The sequence below is a fragment of the Elaeis guineensis genome, chromosome 13, assembly GCF_000442705.2.
Source record: "Elaeis guineensis isolate ETL-2024a chromosome 13, EG11, whole genome shotgun sequence".
Lineage (NCBI taxonomy): Eukaryota > Viridiplantae > Streptophyta > Magnoliopsida > Arecales > Arecaceae > Elaeis > Elaeis guineensis.
The window spans coordinates 63702914-63722943 of NC_026005.2; the positions used below are offsets into that span (position 1 = coordinate 63702914).

At 48.8% G+C, this 20030-nt stretch overlaps 1 protein-coding gene across 3 annotated transcripts in view; it reads left to right on the forward strand.

The window, feature by feature from the left end:
• The first annotated feature begins 274 nt into the window (after positions 1-274).
• The window catches only part of LOC105060696 (calcium-transporting ATPase 10, plasma membrane-type), a 37920-nt gene continuing 18164 nt past the window's right edge, over positions 275-20030 (forward strand). The window contains exons 1-4 of one of the 3 annotated variants that reach the window (XM_010944499.4): positions 275-394; positions 539-773; positions 873-937; positions 1038-1101. In XM_010944499.4, coding sequence (XP_010942801.1) covers positions 600-773; positions 873-937; positions 1038-1101 — 303 coding nt within the window. In that variant the 5' untranslated portion in view covers positions 275-394; positions 539-599. Of the gene's footprint in view, positions 419-538; positions 774-872; positions 938-1037; positions 1102-20030 lie in introns of all 3 variants that reach the window. The other 2 variants (XM_029260611.2, XM_073247286.1) reach the window with 2 other exon arrangements.

The window sequence follows — 20030 nt, forward strand, 5'->3', positions numbered from 1 at the left end:
TATAAAAAGAAAAAGAAGGAGAAGAAATGCCTCCTCAATTTTTAATTTTTTGACTGTTCCTTGATGCAGGGAACAAAGCAGCTCCACTTCATCTTTAATAGCTTTTGAGTCTTTTGTAACGGAACATGTTTGCAGAGAAATTAATAATATTGTAGACTAAATTGCATCATATGTTGTTAATCATATGGCACCTATATTATGAATGATTGGGATAAATATTTTTTCAAAGTTTCGGTATATTTTATTTTCATGTGCTTATAGGTGTATTTGTTCTATATAATAAATCCCTTTTATCAAAAAGAAAAAAAAGGTCGTACTTTCTAACCTTCTTCGCAACTCCGCCTATGGGCAGGTTCTTCCCTATCGATACGATGGTGGTCTTCATCTCATGATGGTGCGCACTCTCCATTAATTCAACGTATCCTGGCCTTGTTCTCTCCATAATTTATCTGCCCAACGCTTCTAATTTTATATAAGGAAAATAGCAAGTATCGTTTGTTTGTTTTGCTTTGTTGACGTTTAAATTTTACCTTCATAGAAAACGAAGAGGAGGTAGAGACAGGGTTTCTCTTCCACAAGCAACAACAAGAAAAGGAAAGATGAGGTTTCTCCTCCACGGCAGTCCAAGTTACAATAAAGCAATCTGTTTCTCCTCTAATACAATAAACCGAGAGAAGTCATGGATGCTAAGTTTCTCCACCGCATCACCAGTGAGGAGGGAAAGCTCGGATTTTCTCATCCACAGCAAGCAAAAAGGACTTATGGGTGAAAAGGTGCATCCTTCTTTTCTTTTTTCCTTTTCTTTTCTTTTCTTTTTTTGTACCTTTTTTTTTTTTTTGCCCCCCCAACCAGCTGATTTGAATCTCATACAGCAACAAATACAGCATAGCAGAAGAGAGTTCCAGCTTCTCCTCCACAACAAAATACCAAGGGGAAGGTGCTTTCTTCTTCTTCTTCTCTACATCTTCTTCCATGTGTCACTTAGCCTTCAAGAAATCTAATGTATTTTTTCTTTTGATGCTGCATATATACTGTAGACTTCTCCTTCGCAACAATCAAAAATTATGGATTTCTCCTCCAGTGCACCGAACAAAGAGAAAGGTATGTTCTTCTTCTTCCTCTTCTTCCACCTTCCTAAAATGTTTTCTTTTCTTTATTTTTTTTTTTTCTTCTTTCTTTTTCTTTTTGTGGTTTTTTCTTTAGGATGAGAATTGAATTGCCTAAGACAACACATTTACCTCAATCCATCAGTAATGCTGCCCAAAAGAAAGAGCATCCAAGGAACTACAGAAAGCTTTTCCAGCAAAATGTGTGGTTGGCCTTCTGCTTTTTTTCCCATGTCCTCCATGACAAGCATCAAGTGCCAATTTAGTCAGTGCTCTTCAAGATAATTGTCATGACCGAGACCCGTTAGGGAGGAGAGGGAGGGAGAGCGCCACGTGTCCCTTATAAGATATTGGTTTCTTTGGACGAAGGGCGCACTTGGGTGGAGTTTGTTTAGGTTAGAGGTTAACCTAAAAATAGATCCAATACTAGTTGGTTCCCAATATTTTGAAGTCAATTGAACCAATCAATCTTAAAACTAACTCAACCCATCCCAATTAGTATTGAATTAGTTCGGACATCCGCAAGATAAAATAACAAATAAATAAGCAATTTTATTAAAAACATGTTTAAAATAGGAGGTGGATTACATAAAGCAATAAATCATACATTTAAAGACATCTTATAATTTCGAAAAAAATCATATGCAAATCTCAAATGCCAACACATTATTAAGAGATGTTATTCAAATCATGAGTAAAGAATCTTTGAAAATTAAATATAAAGTATGAATATGGTCCAGAAACTTGCTTCATGATGGTATCATGGCTTGCGAATATAGGAAACTATCACACAAGATGCATGGAACTCAACAATAATGACTACCTAATAGTTTCTACCATACACTGTTAGATACTATAATAAATTTGTATAAAGTATGCTATATATTATAGAAAGATCATTTTGGTTCGGTTATTATTTACATATGCAGAAGATGGCCAAGAGCCTTGGACCGATCTGTTATAGCCTTGTGACGACACTGATGAAAGGCCAAGAAGTGATGACTTTGGAGGAGGATGAGAACAACCAAGTAATGGGGCCTTGTTCATGGTACAGAAAATGGACAGAATGGCAAGATGTAGTCTTAAGGATAGGCTGAGCATAGAGAGTATAGACCAAGTGTAGACCAACTGCCAGACTATATATAGATTGAGCATAAATTGAGTGCGAGGGTGCAGATCGAGCATAGACCCAATACCAGGCGGCAAACCTAGCTAGGGTGCTAGGATTTAGACCAAGCATGAAATAAATAACAAGATGCAAGCCAAGCACAAACTGAATATTGCGATGTGGGACAATCTCCAAAAGAACAATCAGGCTACAGATTGAGGTATGGTGACTAATGAACCTAAATCAAGGGCTCAAAACCTTCAGCATTGCAAGTTCACCATCACACTGGGTTCTAAAGAACCTAATCTCGAGATTTTTGATGGCTGATCCAATCACTACTCAGCCTGCAGATCCAAATACCTCAACCTATATATATTGAGACCACCACATCAGCCAGGTAAATTGAGCAGTGACCTGATAGGTGATGGATGGCGATAATCAAGGAAAAAATAAAAAGGAACCCCAACTTGGTTTGTTAGTTCCTGTCCTTGGCTTTTCAACTCTTTTGCCATTTTAGGCATCATGATTCATGCATCTTTGCTTGTCTTTCTTTTTCCCATCATTTTTTTTCAACTCTAAGCGTTTATTGCACAACGTAACCGTGGGATGCGCAAGATGTGTAGCCTAATTTAGGCTTGGACATGCATCTCATGCAAGCCAAGGCCCATGGATATGCAACTAATGCCATATAACCACGTTGCAGAGTCAAATAATCCAACTCGCATTAGATCTCCTCCATTTCCATCTTGTTTAAGCCAAGCAAAAAGAAAAGGTGAATATGCTAAGATATTTGGTTTTCACTTCCAAACCATAGGAATTGCATGTATAAGTGCGCATGCACGAGCATGTGTGTATACATGTGAATTTAATATTGAAAGTTAAGCCGAATCTCTAATTAGAGATGGCAATTTAGTTGACCCATGAGATATCCGATCCGATCCGACCAGCATGGATTTTATCTGATCCAATTAAAACCTAAGGCAAGCATGAGTTTTAGATAAAATATCCGAAATTGATTCAGATTAGATACGGATAATAGTATATCCTACCTCGAACTTAATCCGATATAATCTTTATCTAAATTATTCTTTTCAAAATTATAAATATTTTATAATATTTGTATGATGAATTTCTTACTCGATTTGATCTGATCCAATTCGTCTCATCTATTCGATCCGACTTGACCTTACTTGTATTATTACTTGATCTGATCCGATCCAGTTCGAAATGGGTGCACGACAAGTATGATATAGGATTTTTAATTATGGGACAAATATAGATTTTGGCTTATTACCATCCCTACCTCTGATAGGCAACGAAATAGTGAAACGATGAGATTTGTGACACTATCCTATAGCTTCAATGGAGGGAAGCTTAATCATTGGAAATTAAGATTTTTTAAGCAATACTTAAAATTATGTTTATCACCATGAATACTGGTATTTTTAGTACATGACTTATGTACTTTAATGTGGAAGAAATTCAAATGCATGACAATAGTTTCTACCACAAAAAAAATGCATGACGATAGCTTGCAAAGTGCCTGTGTCATTAGATTTATCATCATCACTATAAAAAAATTACTTATTGTGACAGCTAAATACGATCACTAATTATTGAAAAATCATTATTAATATTATTAATGATGGTATATTATTGTCAATAAATTATCGAAAAAAAATTGGATGTAGAAGATCGATGTTGGTGCAAAAATCCGTTCGCGCCAGAGAAGCTGGAGTTGAGAAAGTCGCGGTCGCCGCCGGGACCTGCAAAGAAAGTCTAAACCGGAGGTGGGGTTGCTCCGACAAGACCCTCCGACGCTCAAGTCAGTTCTCTACCTCAACAAGAATGGAGTGCTCGAACGGAGAATTTAGCAGAGTTTTTAGATGAAAGATGAGAGCTTATTGAATAACGTATCTGGAGCCCCCTTTTATAGGCGGAGGGGGCAGTAGCCTGACAGCGACATCTGTAACCGTCTGGCAATGGGCTGCCCAAGGTCAGGCGGAGTTTGCTGCGAAGAGTAGTGGAGTGGATCCGTGGCTATCACCGAGGTGTGCCACGTGGAGTCTGTCGCGGAGAGTGGAGCGGCGTCTGTTGTTGCGACTTGCCAGCGGATGGGAGAATCGTGCGGTATCCGTCGCAGAAAGTGGAGCAGGATCATGGCCGTTATTGTGGCCTGCCAGGGAGTAGTGGAGCTGCGCGAGATCCGTCGTAGGAAGTGGAGCAGTGCTGTGGCCGTGACTGCGGCCTGTCAGGGAGTGATGGAGCTGCACGAAATTCATTGTAGGAAGTGGAGCAGAGCTGTGACCGTTACTGTGGCCTATCAGGGAGTGATGGAGCTGCGCGGAATCCGCCGCAGGAAGTGGAGCAGGATCGTGGCCGTTATTGTGGCCTGCCAGGGAGTGCAGATCTGTCGGCTGAAGTTCGGCAGCGGTCGGAGCTGAGGACGGAGCCCGGCTCTTGTAGGAGTCCGGGCGGAGCCCGGCTCCCATAGGAGTCCGGGCGGAGTCCCCTGCAATCAAAATCAGGTGTGAAGTCCGGCTCCCGTAGGAGTCCGGACGGATCTTACCGGCAGTCGAAGTTGGCGACGGAGCCCGGCTCCCGTAGGAGTTCGGGCGGAGTCTACTTGCGGTTGAAGTTGTCGGCGGAGTCCGGCTCCCGTAGGAGTCCCGACGAAGTCTGTCTGCAGCCGTTGGAGTCGAGGACGAAGCCCGGCTCCCATAGGAGTCCGGGCGGAGTCTTCCTGCAATTAAAGTTAAAGGCAAAGTCCGGCTCCCGTAGGAGTCCGGATAAGGCTTACCGGCAGTTGATGTTGAGGACGGAGCCCGGCTCCCGTAGGAGTTCGGGCAGAGTCTACTTACGGTTGAAGTTGTCGGCGGAGTCTGGCTCCCGTAGGAGTCCAGACGAAGTCTGCCTGCAGCCGTTGGAGTCGAGGACGAAGCCCGGCTCCCGTAGGAGTCCGGGCGGAGTCTTCCTGCAATTAAAGTTAAAGGCGAAGTCCGGCTCCCGTAGGAGTCCGGACAAGGCTTACCGGCAGTTGATGTTGAGGACGGAGCCTGGCTCCCGTAGGAGTTCGGGCGGAGTCTACTTGCGGTTGAAGTTGTCGGCGGAGTCCGGCTCCCGTAGGAGTCCGGACGAAATCTGCCTGCAGCCGTTGGAGTCGAGGACGAAGCCCGGCTCCCGTAGGAGTCCGGGCGGAGTCTTCCTGCAATTAAAGTTAAAGACGAAGTCCGGCTCCCGTAGGAGTCCGGACAAGGCTTACCGGCAGTTGATGTTGAGGACGGAGCCCGGCTCCCGTAGGAGTTCGGGCGGAGTCTACTTGCGGTTGAAGTTGTCGGCGGAGTCCGGACGAAGTCTGTCTGCAGCCGTTGGAGTCGAGGACGAAGCCCGGCTCCCGTAGGAGTCCGGGCGGAGTCTTCCTGCAATTAAAGTTAAATGCGAAGTCCGGCTTCCGTAGGAGTCCGGACAAGGCTTACCGATAGTTGATGTTGAGGACGGAGCCCGGCTCCCGTAGGAGTTCGGACGGAGTCTACTTGCGGTTGAAGTTGTCGGCAGAGTCTGGCTCCCGTAGGAGTCCGGACGAAGCCTGTCTGCAGCCGTTGGAGTCGAGGACGAAGCCCGGCTCCCGTAGGAGTCCGGGCGGAGTCTTCCTGCAATTAAAGTTAAAGGTGAAGTCCGGCTCCCGTAGGAGTCCGGACAAGGCTTACCAGCAGTTGATGTTGAGGACGGAGCCCGGCTCCCGTAGAAGTTCGGGCGGAGTCTACTTGCGGTTAAAGTTGTCGGCGGAGTCCGGCTCCCGTAGGAGTCCGGACGAAGTCTGCCTGCAGCCGTTGGAGTCGAGGACGAAGCCCGGCTCCCGTAGGAGTCTGGGCGGAGTCTTCCTGCAATTAAAGTTAAAGGCGAAGTCCGGCTCCCGTAGGAGTTCGGGCGGAGTCTACTTGCGGTTGAAGTTGTCGGCGGAGTCCGGCTCCCGTAGGAGTCCGGACGAAGTCTGCCTGCAGCCGTTGGAGTCGAAGACGAAGCCCGGCTCCCGTAGGAGTCCGGGCGGAGTCTTCCTGCAATTAAAGTTAAAGGCGAAGTCCGGCTCCCGTAGGAGTCCGGACAAGGCTTACCGGCAGTTGATGTTGAGGACGGAGCCCGGCTCCCGTAGGAGTTCGGGCGGAGTCTACTTGCGGTTGAAGTTGTCAGCGGAGTCCGGACTCCTACCCGGCTCCCATAGGAGTCCGGGCGGAGTCTTCCTGCAATTAAAGTTAAAGGCGAAGTCCAGCTCCCATAGGAGTCCGGACAAGGCTTACCGGCAGTTGATGTTGAGGACGGAGCCCGGCTCCCGTAGGAGTTCGGGCGGAGTCTACTTGCGGTTGAAGTTGTCGGTGGAGTCCGGCTCCCGTAGGAGTCCGGACGAAGTCTGTCTGCAGCCGTTGGAGTCGAGGACGAAGCCCGGCTCCCGTAGGAGTCCGGTCGGAGTCCTCCTGGAGTTGATGCTGCGATCGGAGCCCGGTTCCCGTAGGAGTCCGGGCAGAGTCCTCCTTGAGCTGAATCTGCTGAGGACTTCGGCTGTGGGTATTTTATACCCAACACCAGTCCCCCTACTTTCGAGTTTGAATTTCGAACGAAGGAAGTACAGAGAGATGGGACAGCCGAAACCATCCCCTCGAATCCTGCGCACTGTCGCTCCCAGATATTTTGGCATTAAATATGCGCATGCTGGAGTCTTTTCGGATCGGGGCGATACGAAGGGACCCTTCGAAATTCTCGCCGGTACACTGGCCCAGGTACGGCGCCATAATGGCCCTACTGATCCATCAGCCGCTTTTAGCCGCCCGTCGGGGGGAGTGGGACACGTGCCGGGTGCGGACTGGCTTGGGGGGATTCGTGATCATTATGGCGCCGGATCCCAGGGTCTATTTAAACCCGTCCTCCCACCTTTAGGTGCCCTATTCCGTTCCAGAGTTTCTATCAGTGTCTGCCTTCTCTTCGAGAGCCCTGTTTCAGTGGGCATCTTCTCGAGCCGTAGGTGTCTTCCAAATCATCCCTGTCTTCGTCCCTCTGGTCCCTCAGAGCGATATAGGTTAGTTCCAGCACCTTCAACCTTCTTCCCACCGCCTAGGGACTTCTTCTCTGTCATTATTTTTTGCATCCCTCCGAGTTAGTTTTCTGTGGCCTCTCATCCCCCATCCTGTCCGTCTTCTTAGGGACCTTTAAAGCCCTCCTTCGAAACTACCCGAAATATCGTCCAGCTCTTCCGCTCCCTGCAGTTCCGGGAGCTCTTCCGCCTCACACCCCCAGGTCCCCTGCTCTGTAGACGAACCTGCGTCTGGGGCTGGGCTCTGCCCGATTTTTGCACCGGACGCCATTCCATATTCTCTGACCTCAGAGGAACTCCTTCTGATAAGGGTTCAGTATGGAGTTCCTCCGGAGTACGACCTGGAGCTGCCTGGCCCTTCTGACCGGGCCAGCACTCCCCCATCTGGTCGTTTTTGTTTGTACCAGGAAGCGTTTCGTGCCGGACTCCGGCTTCCGCTTCCTTCCTTTGTTGTTGCCCTCTTTCGCTTCTTAGATATCTCCTTGGCTTCCATGGCCCCGAATTCTTTTAGGTTTTTGATAGGATTTCTCTCCCTTTGCCACGTAGTCGAGGTCCAACCGTCCCTCTCCCTGTTTAGGCACTTCTATACTTTCAAGCGCCATCCTTCGGCGAAGGACTGGTGGTACTTCTCCCCCCAGTTCGGCAAGAAGGGGTTGCTGAAAGGCGCCCCTTCTTCAATCCACAATTGGAAGGGGAAATATCTCTTCGTCCACTACCCGACCTTGAGACTGGGCCTGTCCCCTTGGGGCTCTCTGAGGGATTCTGTCCGCCGGGCCCCCAGCCTGGGGGAGGATGACCTCCAGGCTGCCCGGAAGCTTCTAGCTTACTCCGCTCCTTCCCTTCCCAATCTTCTGAGGGAGCAATTTCTTTTTAACATCGACCTGAGTCCCCAGGATCCAGCGAGTATTCATCTTTTACCTTATCTTCTCTTTTCATGCCTTTCTCCTTTTCCTTTCTCTTTTTACCTCTTCTTCCTTCTCTCTCTTTTTTCCCTCTGTTTCTTTCTTTCTTTCTTCCCCTTTCTTCTCTCTTTTTTTTTCTTCTTTTTTTTTTGACTCTTGATTGATTGGTTTGTTTCTTTTTCTTCTTTCCTTTTCTCTCTCTCTTTTTCTTTTTTTTTTTTTATAGGAATGGACGTCGAAGCAGCGCGGATACTTGCCAGGGGCCTTAGGGCCCACAAGAGAAAGGGCGCTGCGACCTCCGAATCGGCGAAGAGGGCCAGGGCGGAGGAGTCGAGCTTAGCTGCACCCATCCAGGTGGCCCCGGCCATCGACATTCCCTCGGATGCCGAGCCAACGGCTCCCCGGGCCTCCTCGAGGAGCCCGCCGACTGGGGCCCCCATTTCGGGGGTCCGCTCCATGGAGGCGCCCATAACCGAGAGGAAAAGAAGAAAATCGGTGGCCCGCAAGGCGAGTAGCCGCCGAACTGCTGCGGACGAGTCCCTCTGCTCTGAAGAGGGGTCGGAGAATCCCTTCAACGATAGGGACTTGATCAGGCGACTGATCGACGGCTGCATTCTGCCTGACGTCATTGAGAGGATCGACCGCGCCGATTCTGAGCAGCGGTTCTGGGACTCTTTGGGGTCCTTCCTTGAGGTAAGCGGATCTTCATTTACATGGCTATTCGGCCTTTGTTTTAATTCCCTAGCCGCCCTTGCAGATTGGGCACCAGCTCCTCGCCTATATCGAGGCGGTGAGCCGTGCGAGGAGGGACATCCTCCAGGTGGAGGAACGCTGTCAGGCCAAGGTTGCTCGCCTCCAAGCAAAGACGGCCGAAGTAGTCGCCCTCTAGGAGGCCCTGGAAAGAGAGAAACGAGCCTGGAAGGAGGAGAGGCAGACCTTGGAGGAATCGGCGAGAAAGGTGGAGGCCGAGGTCGCCAACTTGGTCGAGCAAACTTTGGTTCTGATCTCGGAGGCCAGAGTCCTTGCGGTAGAGGAATTCAAGACCTCCACGGAGATGAGGGACCTGAAGGTCCAATTTGGCCAGGAAGCGTTCATAAAGGGGTTCGAGCTCTGCCAAGAGAAGGTGACCAAAAAATTTTCAGAGCTCGACCTCAGCTTCCTAGGCGAGGAGTCTGAAGACGAGACCGGTCCCTCGCCAGCCGCCACTGCTGTCGCAGCCCCCTTGCCGGGGACGCCGAGTTCTCCAACCCCCGCCCCCGAGGTCTGAGACCTCCGATCTTGTACCTTTATTTCGTCGTAATTTTTTTTTTCTGTTTGTCTTCAAAAATCATCCAATCAATAAAGTTGAATTTCTTGTTGCGGACGGCTTCTCCTCCCCCCCTCCTTCTCTCTGTTCTTCTTCCTGCAATGAGTCGTGCTTTGACGCTTTTGCCTTCCGATGGCAGTGTCCTGCAGAAGCACTCCCCCTGCCCCTGGGGGTCCCGCTAAAATCGACGATCCAGCGGCTGAAGAAGGAAGTCCTTCACCTGACAAAGAAGTTAAAGAAGATGGAAGGCGAGCTCCGCAGATTGAGAGAAGGTCATTCTGAAGCCACCGCTGAGGCCACCCACTTTCGGAATCTCCACGTGAAGGGGATCATGGAGTATAGCCGGAGGAAGGCGGACTTCATGAAGGAACTCGAGGAATGCAAGAAGAGCGCCAGTGACCGAATTTGGGCCCAGGCCGCCAGGATCAGCGCCCTCAAGGTGGAACTGTCAGCTGCGAAGGGGAAGATCGGCCAGCTGGAAGGAAATTCATCCCGGCTCTTGGCCCAGGTCGACGGTGACCAAGAGTGGTCGAAGAAGGTCTCCGACCTTCAGCAGCAACTTCAGGACGCCGAGGTGAGCCACGACGTGCATCGGGCTAGCTGGCGCAGGCAGGTGGAAGAATATAAAGGGAGGTTCAGGGCGGCGGCCGACGAAGTCGTCCGTCTCCAGAGGCAGCTGGCTAGCAGGGCACAGCTTACTTCCGCCTGAGATTCTGATGAGCTCCAAGCCCTAAGAGGCACCGTTGAGGGAATTTCTGTCTCCCTCGGGGAAAAGACAGCTGAGCTGCAACAACTGAAGATCCAACTGGCATACGAGTAGCGGGCCGTCGCGGATGCGGAGGCGGAATCCGAGGTCTTGAGGAAGAGGCGTCGAGAGACGGAGGCCGAGAGCCAGCGACTTCATCGGGCGCTCCAGGATGCGCTGCAAAAAAGGAAAGAGCTAGAAGAAGAAATTGAGAATCTAAGGCAGTCCTGGTTGAGGGATGGAGTAGATAATTCTAGGTCGGAGGGAGCAGGGCCTCCTTAGAGCTCTTTTCGTCTTTCTATCTTTTCATGTATTTACTTCCCTTTTTGTCGTTTTGCCTTTCTTTCCTTGGCCTTCCGGGCTTTGTAGCGTGTATATCGAAAATGGAATGAAAAGGGCGTTTTGTGTTACCTCGTCCGTGCGTTGCACTAAATTGCCGTCCGCCGAACTTTTCTTGTCGTTTGACTTGTCTGATGTAGACGTCGTTGGGGGGCGCCCGATCGTCGATGCGTTAGCTCGCCTTTCTCGTCGTACATGGCCGCAAGCCCAAGCTTGGCCGTCCGGGCTCCGCATTATTTCGGGGATGTCGTTGTCTTCCTAACCGATGTCGAAAGTCTTTTTAGAGGCCGGGGGTGTTCGGTAGGAACTCCCCGTTTCAGTTGGGATGAAGTCCTTTAGGTCTTTTGGTGCGGTTCATCCTTCATCTGTTCCCGTTGTAGTTCGTCATCCTTCCTTTTTAATTTTTCTCCTCTTCTCAGAGTGAGGGCTCTCCTCCCGCTTTTCGCGGGGTTGCATAGAAGCGAGGAGGTGCCGCTGAGGGGCTTTTTCCTTTCATCCGATCTTGTTGGACGGCCGGATTTCGCTGCCATCAGCCCTTGCTGCAGAAGTCGCGGGTGGAGCCCGGCTCCCGTAGGAGTCCGGGTGGGGTCTTCCTTGGCATCGTGGACGGAGCTCGGCTCCTGTAGGAGTCCAGGTGGAGTCTTCCTTGGCGTCGTGGACGGAGCCCGGCTCCCGTAGGAGTCCGGGTGGAGTCTTCCTTAGCGTCGTGGATGGAGCCCGACTCCCGTAGGAGTCCGGGTGGAGTCTTCCTTGGCGTCATGGACGGAGCCAGGCTTCCGTAGGAGTCTGGGCCTTCCACTTTGCTCGAGCCAGGATGAGGTTCTCCTCCCATTTCCGGCTTGGCTGTGGGGGTGCGTTAGGGCGCTGTAAGGCCTCTCCCCCCATCCGATCTAAAAGAACCGGGCCTTTGACTTTGCTCATGTCAGGACGAGGTTCTCCTCCTATTCCTGACATGGCTGTGGGGGCACATTAGGGCGCTGTAAGGCCTCTCCCCCCATCCGGTCTAAAAGAACCGAGCCTTTGACTTTGCTCATGTCAGGACGAGGTTCTCCTCTTATTCCTGACATGGCTGTGGGGGCACATTAGGGCGTTGTAAGGCCTCTCCCTCCATCCGGTCTAAAAGAATCGGGCCTTTGACTTTGCTCATGTCAGGACGAGGTTCTCCTCCTGTTTCTGACATGGCTGTGGGGGCACATTAGGGCATTGTAAGGCCTCTCCCCCCATCCGGTCTAAAAAAATTGGGCCTTTGACTTTGCTCATGTCAGGACGAGGTTCTCCTCCTATTCCTGACATGGCTGTGGGGGCACATTAGGGCGTTGTAAGGCCTCTCCCCCCATCCGATTTCGAGATAGTCGGACTTTCATTTTGGGTATGTTAGGACGGGGTTCTCCCTCGTTCCTAACATAACTTTGTTTCGAGCGTTTGGAGGGGTCATATCCAGTCGTAACAAATCCACGCCAGATGGAAAGAGTACGTCAAGTAGAAAGAAATTTAGATTCAAGGTGAAATCGTAAGTGATACATTTACAGATTTTTCGAGTTCCACGGTCGCGGGTGGTCCGCTCCTCCTTGAGGCCCTCCGGTGATGGAGTCGATGGTCCCGATGGGAGGCCGGTCCCCGGGTTGCTCCTCCCCTCTTGGGGGTTCAGGCTGCGGAAGGGCCCTTGGCCGATCTCCTCTACCCTCAGGCCTGCATCGGATGAACCTGTCAAGTCGACCTCGTCGAATGAGCTCCTCGATCTCGTCCCGGAGCTGGATACATTCCTCTGTGTCGTGGCCGTGGTCGCGGTGGTAGAGGCAGAACTTGTTGGGGTTGCGCTTCCCGGGATGTGTGCATCCTCTCCGGCCTAGGGAGCTGCTCCCTGACCTCCATCAATACCTGGGCTTCGAGGCGTTGAGGGGGGCGTAGTTGCGGAATCTCCCTGATGGGGAACCCCGCCGAACCCCGCGATCCGGGCTTCTCTGCCGCGCGCCCGGGGTGGAGTATGGGCGCGCTTATGCCCAGGAGGGGATCGAGAACGCAGTCGGGCTTCCTTTGGCCTTTTTTCAATTGCGGGCTTACTCGAGTCTCCCGCTTGCCGCTCCCTCGCCGTCTCTTCATCCTTCATTTTGAAGGCTTCTTCCGCTCGGGCGTATCCTTCAGCCCGGGCCAGCAAATCAGCAAAATCCCTGGGATACTTCTTCTCCAGGGAGAATAAAAGATCATTCTTCTGAAGGCCACCCTTCAGGGCGGCCATTGCGACTGATTGGTCCAAGTTCCGGACCTCCAGCGCCGCGATGTTGAAGCGGTTGATGTAGGCCCGAATGGACTCCCCTTCCCTCTGCTTGATGTTGATGAGGGACTTCGAACCCTTCCGGGGGCACCGACTGCTGACAAAATGGGCCACAAATTGGTGGCTCATTTGATCGAAGGAAAAGATGGTACCCGATTTCAAAGCCGAGTACCAGTTTCTTGCCGCTCCCTTTAAGGTGGACGGGAAGGCCCGACATAGAATGGCATCAGGAGCACCGTGAAGCAGCATCATCGTCCGGAAGGCCTCCAGATGATCAACCGGGTCTGAAGTCCCGTCGTAGCTTTCGAACTGGGGAAGCTTGAAGTTTGACGGGATCGGTTCCTGCATGATCATTTGGGAGAAGGGAGGGTCAGTACAAATATCCTCACCATAAGCGGGAGGCGCATGGCGGAGTTCTTCGATCCGCCGGTTCATCTCCTGGAGCCTCCGGTCCAGAAAATCCTCTCGACTTCGAGTCTCGAGGGTCCTCTGACAGAATGGGGGCAGGGATCTTCCAGGGGTGGAGTCGTGGTCTGATTGAGGGCTCTCTACCCTCGGGTTCGTTTTTCCAGGAAGGATGGGGCGGCTGGCCCAGGTGGCCCGCCCCACCGTCGGATTCTGGTGTTCCGGGGATGCCCTTTCCGAGCGTACTGATGCCTGCGGCTGCTGCTGCTGCATAGCTTGCACAGCTTCGGTGAGGCCTCTGACCTGCTGCGCCAGCAGGTCAAACTGCTCCGCGCCGACCGCCGCCGTCGGAGGAGGAGGAGGAGGTTGAGAAACAGGAGGGGAGGCCGGAGCCTGAGATCTGGCCGCGGAGGCCGTGGACCGTCACGTGGACGCCTTGCGAGGAGGCATCAAGTATGGATCCCGTGGGGGAACAAGGAGTGGGTGTCGGAGGAGACGATCGGGGGTGGCTCCGTTGAACGCTCCTTCAAGAATAAGGGTACTGCGAAGACACAGGCCCTTCCTCTAGTGCCAATCCTGTTGGTGCAAAAATCCGCTCGCGCCGGAGAAGCTGGAGTCGAGGAAGTCGCGGTCGCCGCCAAGACCTGCAAAGGAAGTCTAAACCGGAGGTGGGGTTGCTCCGGCAAGACCCTCCGATGCTCAAGTCAGTTCTCTGCCTCAACAAGAATGGAGTGCTCGAACGGAGAATTTAGCAGAGTTTTTAGATTAAAGATGAGAGCTTATTGAATAACGTATCTGGAGCCCCCTTTTATAGGCAGAGGGGGCAGTAGCCTGACAGCGACATCTGTAACCGTCTGGCAGTAGGCTACCCAGGGTCAGGCGGAGTTTGTTGCGAAGAGTAGTGGAGTGGACCCGTGGCTATCACCGGGGTGTGCCACGTGGAGTCTGTCATGGGGAGTGGAGCGGCGTTTGTTGTCGCGACTTGCCAACGGATGGGAGAATCGCGTGGTATCCATCGCAGGAAGTGGAGCAGGATCGTGGCCGTTATTGTGGCCTGCCAGGGAGTAGTGGAGCTGCGCGAGATCCGTCGTAGGAAGTGGAGCAGTGCTGTGGCCGTGACTGCGGCCTGTCAGGGAGTGATGGAGCTGCACGGAATCCGTCGTAGGAAGTGGAGCAGAGCTGTGACCATTACTGCGGCCTGTCAGGGAGTGATGGAGCTGCGCAGAATCCACCGCAGGAAGTGGAGCAGGATCGTGGCCGTTATTGTGGCCTGCCAGGGAGTGCAGATCCGTCGGCTGAAGTTCGACAGCAGTCAGAGCTAAGGACGGAGCCCGGCTCCCGTAGGAGTCCGGGCGGAGTCCCATGCAATCAAAATCAGGTGCGAAGTCCGGCTCCCGTAGGAGTCCGGACGGATCTTACCGGCAGTCGAAGTTGGCGACGGAGCCCGGCTCCCGTAGGAGTTCGGGCGGAGTCTACTTGCAGTTGAAGTTGTCGGCGGAGTCTGGCTCCCGTAGGAGTCCCGACGAAGTCTGTCTGCAGCCGTTGGAGTCGAGGACGAAGCCCGGCTCCCGTAGGAGTCCGGGCGGAGTCTTCCTGCAATTAAAGTTAAAGGCAAAGTCCGGCTCCCGTAGGAGTCCGGACAAGGCTTACCGGCAGTTGATGTTGAGGATGGAGCCCGACTCCCGTAGGAGTTTGGGCGGAGTCTACTTGCGGTTGAAGTTGTCGGCAGAGTCCGGCTTCCGTAGGAGTCCGGACGAAGTCTGCCTGCAGCCGTTGGAGTCGAGGATGAAGCCCGGCTTCCGTAGGAGTCCGGGTGGAGTCTTCCTGCAATTAAAGTTAAAGGCGAAATCCGGCTCCCGTAGGAGTCCGGACAAGGCTTATGGGCAGTTGATGTTGAGGACGGAGCCCGGCTCCCGTAGGAGTTCGGGCGGAGTCTACTTGCGGTTGAAGTTGTCGGCGGAGTCCGGCTCCCGTAGGAGTCCGGACGAAGTCTGCCTGCAATCGTTGGAGTCGAGGACGAAGCCCGGCTCCCGTAGGAGTCCGGGCGGAGTCTTCCTGCAATTAAAGTTAAAGGCGAAGTCCGGCTCCCGTAGGAGTCCGGACAAGGCTTACCGGCAGTTGATGTTGAGGACGGAGCCCGGCTCCCGTAGGAGTTCGGGCGGAGTCTACTTGCGGTTGAAGTTGTCGGCGGAGTCCGGCTCCCGTAGGAGTCCGGACGAAGTCTGCCTGCAGCCGTTGGAGTCGAGGACGAAGCCTGGCTCCCGTAGGAGTCCGGACGGAGTCTTCCTGCAATTAAAGTTAAAGGCGAAGTCCGGCTCCCGTAGGAGTCCGGACAAGGCTTACCGGCAGTTGATGTTGAGGACGGAGCCCGGCTCCCGTAGGAGTTCGGACGGAGTCTACTTGCGGTTGAAGTTGTCGGTGGAGTCCGGCTCCCGTAGGAGTCCGGATGAAGTCTGTCTGCAGCCATTGGAGTCGAGGACGAAGCCCGGCTCCCGTAGGAGTCCGGTCGGAGTCCTCCTGGAGTTGATGCTGCGATCGGAGCCCAGTTCCCGTAGGAGTCCGGGCGGAGTCCTCCTTGAGCTGATTCTGCTGAGGACTTCGGCTGTGGGTATTTTATACCCAACAATCGACGATAAAAAAAATCATCAATAATAAAGTATTAGCGATAATAATTAGCGACGGCATATTTGTTGCTTATAATAATTTTCAAATTATTTTTAATTTAAATTAAAAAATTAAAAAAATATTAGGGATCACTATAAGCCATCACTAATAAGGAATAACCAACGCTATTAGTTAGCGACAGATTTAGCCATCGCTAATAACAGTTTTTTATTAAAAATTATAAAAATATATTTATTAAAATTTACTATAATTAAATTAACAACTAATATATATTTATAGGTACTATAACAACTAACAATTAACTATCACCATCATAAATAAAAAATTAATATTATATAAAAAGTATGAATTATCCAATTGTACAAGATAATATTGTTTAAATATCAAAATTAAATATATTACATCAAAACTAAAAAAATCAGTGAAGATCCTCCTCCTCCTCCTGTACTTCATCTGCAATAGCAAGTGGATAAAAGCTGGATGTCCTAGCATCCTGTAATGAAGAAAAATAAAATATTATTAATAATTTTAAAATTAAATTAATTGAAATCATAAAACTAAAGTAATTGGTACGTCTTAGCCTAAATCTTTATGGAGGGTTATGTTTTAATATACTTCTCTGATTCTTGAACGAATTATTTCTACACATTTCATTCGATGATACGAAGATATAAACATCCTTAGCCAGTCCATCGGATGGTTAGATTGAATTTTGATCTTTTAGATAGCCCCTCCCTTCTACATAAAGCCTAAATCGATACAGAGGGATATATTTCGATATATTCCTTCGATTCTCGAATGAATTATTCTATAGACATCTCCAGCCCATTCATCGGATGGTTAGATTGAATTTTAACCTTTTGAATATCTCTTTCCTTCCGCTTGAAGCTTAAACCGACACGAAAGGATATATTTTGATATACTCCTCTAATTCTCGAACGGATTATTTCTATACATCTCATTCGATGATACGGACATATCTACATCTCTGTCCCATCCATTGGATGGGTAGATTGATTTTGACCCCTAAATTCCTTCCTCCGACTCAAGCCTAACTATGTGAAGTTTCTAAATATAAAAATTTAAATAAATAAATAAATTTATTAATACTGCTTGACTTACCTGCTGCGATGGCTGTGACAACAAGCTTAGCTGATCATGCAGATACGGGTCCCAGAGAATCTCAATAATGATTTCGTAAATGGCATCCTACAAACTCTGAGGTCGCTAATAAAAAAGCCTCTGCACGACCTCCTCGATATATGCATCACCCCACGTCTAGATCGTCGAGGCCTAAGAAGAGGATGTCGAAGATCAGTGAGTTGTTGGTGGGTCGAAGCTATGCCCAAACTCTATGATCCGGCTCCTACTCAGCCCTTCGATGGCCTCGAGCCATCCTTCAAGATCAAGGAGGGGCTGAGAGGATAGATCCTCATCGTGCGACGCTACGACGTATTCCGCATAATCCATCTATATAGTTTAAAAATTGATTAGTACTATTATATATATCAGTACATATAAAAATAATAAATAATATTTTAAGTTACCACGATCCATCTAGATCTAGAATCTAAGTAATCACCAGTCCTCCTAGACTGATGTGTGGCCTCCCACAACTACAGCTGTCCTAGTACATAACTCAACTGTCACATCTACAAGAAGTAAATAATAAAATTAAGTTAATAAAAATATACATATGATCAACTAAATATGAGATTAATACAAGTTTAGAATTTTTATCAATCTATCTACTATAACATGTGTGCCAATGGAGCCACCAGTATGCTTGATCGGATCCTACTGGACGATCCAATTCTGTTGGACCCTCTACCATCTACTAGAGTAGTCCTCACTGCTCCACTAATCACAAAGGAATTCCCATATATCCCCCCGTATCTAGTGATCTATGAAAGACTTTCAATCCGATGGTGACTCAAAACGGGAGAACTCTATGACAGACTGTCTAAGGTTGTACAGTCCATCCCGAAGCCTACGTGTGGCCATCTCTTCGAAGGTTTGACGGCCAGCCTCCTTATCCTAAAGAGTCTCAAATCGATAGTACTTCTGTAATTAGAAGCCAGCATGTATTAATAAATAGAATATAAATATACCGTAAATTTAAAAATTGAATACCTTTGACTTAGCAGGAACATCTCCTAGGCTGCATCATGAGCCTCTGATGACCAACTGAAGAACTCGTTCACTGGCTCCGACATCCATCATCGGATAATCCCAATAACCACACGGGACACCCCAACCTCCCTAAATGCCTTGCAAAATTGATTTTAAACAATAAATATCGATTCTAAAATGGCTAAACTTTAAACATATTCCTTGAAGATCTAGTACTTACTGCAGCTTTGAACGTGGATGAGCTCTCTATCCTCCAATTGTATCGAAGGTGTCGAAAGCAATGTGGGTCCTCTACCACAGTGCTGAGACTGAAAGCTGACCACTGCTCTGTATGATTGTGGGGTCAATGGTGACCCCACATCATCCCAATCTGAAAATAGCAAAACATCATAAAGAATATTATATTAGATAATAGAGAACAAAATAATCTAAAAGAGAATTTCTAAAGAGTTAGAGTTTACAATGTGGTGTGGGTATCGAAAAATCATATGAGCTGACCCCATGAGAGCTCTCTCCTCGACTGGCACGGCTCTGTCCTCTAGAAGTAAATATCCTGTAATCTCTGAAAATAAGAATAAATAGATTCACAGATTGATTATACAATTATGACAAGTAATGCAAGAATTAAAATGATACAAGGCAAGTATGAAAAGTAAATAAAATAAGCACATCACAAAGATAAAGAAAATTAGCCATATACTATCCCCTTGCTTGGGGTCAACTCCATCGCGTGCCAGTCCTCTCCAACATGCCAAAGTCAACTCCTTTGTCCTTGGGATCGACTCCTTCTTTCAGATGATTGATATACTTACCACTACTCATCGGTCTTTTTAAATATTTGGTACTCTTCGAATTTTTCTTCCTCTTCTTGAATAAGATTATCCTTTAAAATAAACTCAGTATGATCTACCTCTTCATATTGGCTATCATGTAGGAGAATTCTTAGAGTATCTAACTCTGCATCTATTAAAATCTGATGAACTCCTAATATTTCATCCTCTTGAAAGCATTCGAATAAATGGGGCTCCCTAAATCGCCCTATCAACTACTCGACGGTCCATCTAATTATGATTCATGGCACAATACCTAAGGATTCTACATATACAAATACAAAATAATTGCTAAATGATTATTTTATCCTTTCGAATGGCTTATATAATAAATACATCCTATCATTAACTAATAGGTACAAAAGGTCTTATTCCATTTAGAAATTGTATTAATTCTATAAGTCAATTATAGTAATCAAATGATACGCAATAGGGGTCGAAAAAAATTTTGACAATATTTTTTCTTAGTTTTTCCTACACAACTTACGATGTGTAGGGAGAACTAAAGAAAAATACTATCCAAAATTTTTTTCGATCCCTCAACATACTGTTTGATTGCTGTAATGACTTATAAAATTAATTATATTTTTCAAATTGTTCATACCGGACAATCAATTGATCAATATATATAATTCACCAATCCGTACAAAAATATATAAATATATAAATACCATAGAATATGTACATTAATCAAAAGACGGGTCTATGGTTCTATGCAATATAATATTTTTAAAATTTTTAAATTAAGAGGTTCTAAATTACCGAGTAGCATTACAAATGAGGAGGGTTGGGACATGCATCTTGTGCATATAGACTTAGGGCATGCTAGATGACTAGGCCGCGTGCCCTGCACATCAGAGACTGTCGTACAAGACAATCGGATCACGAATCCCATGCCGATGGACCGAGCTAGGGCAACCATGGAGGCAGTCCCCCTACACTCCAGCAGGGCATCCAGACCAATCCTACTATGGGGGTTCCAAAGTACTGAGCAGTATTGCAAATGGCGAAGACTGGGACGTGCATCCCGCACACGCAAACTTCGATCGCAGGATGACCAGGCTATGCAACCTGTGCACTAATGAACAAGTGGCACCGGCACTGATTGGAATTGATTTTTTTCTTTTACATTCTTCTTCTTCTCTCTGCCATCGCCCTCACCCTCCCCCCCATCGG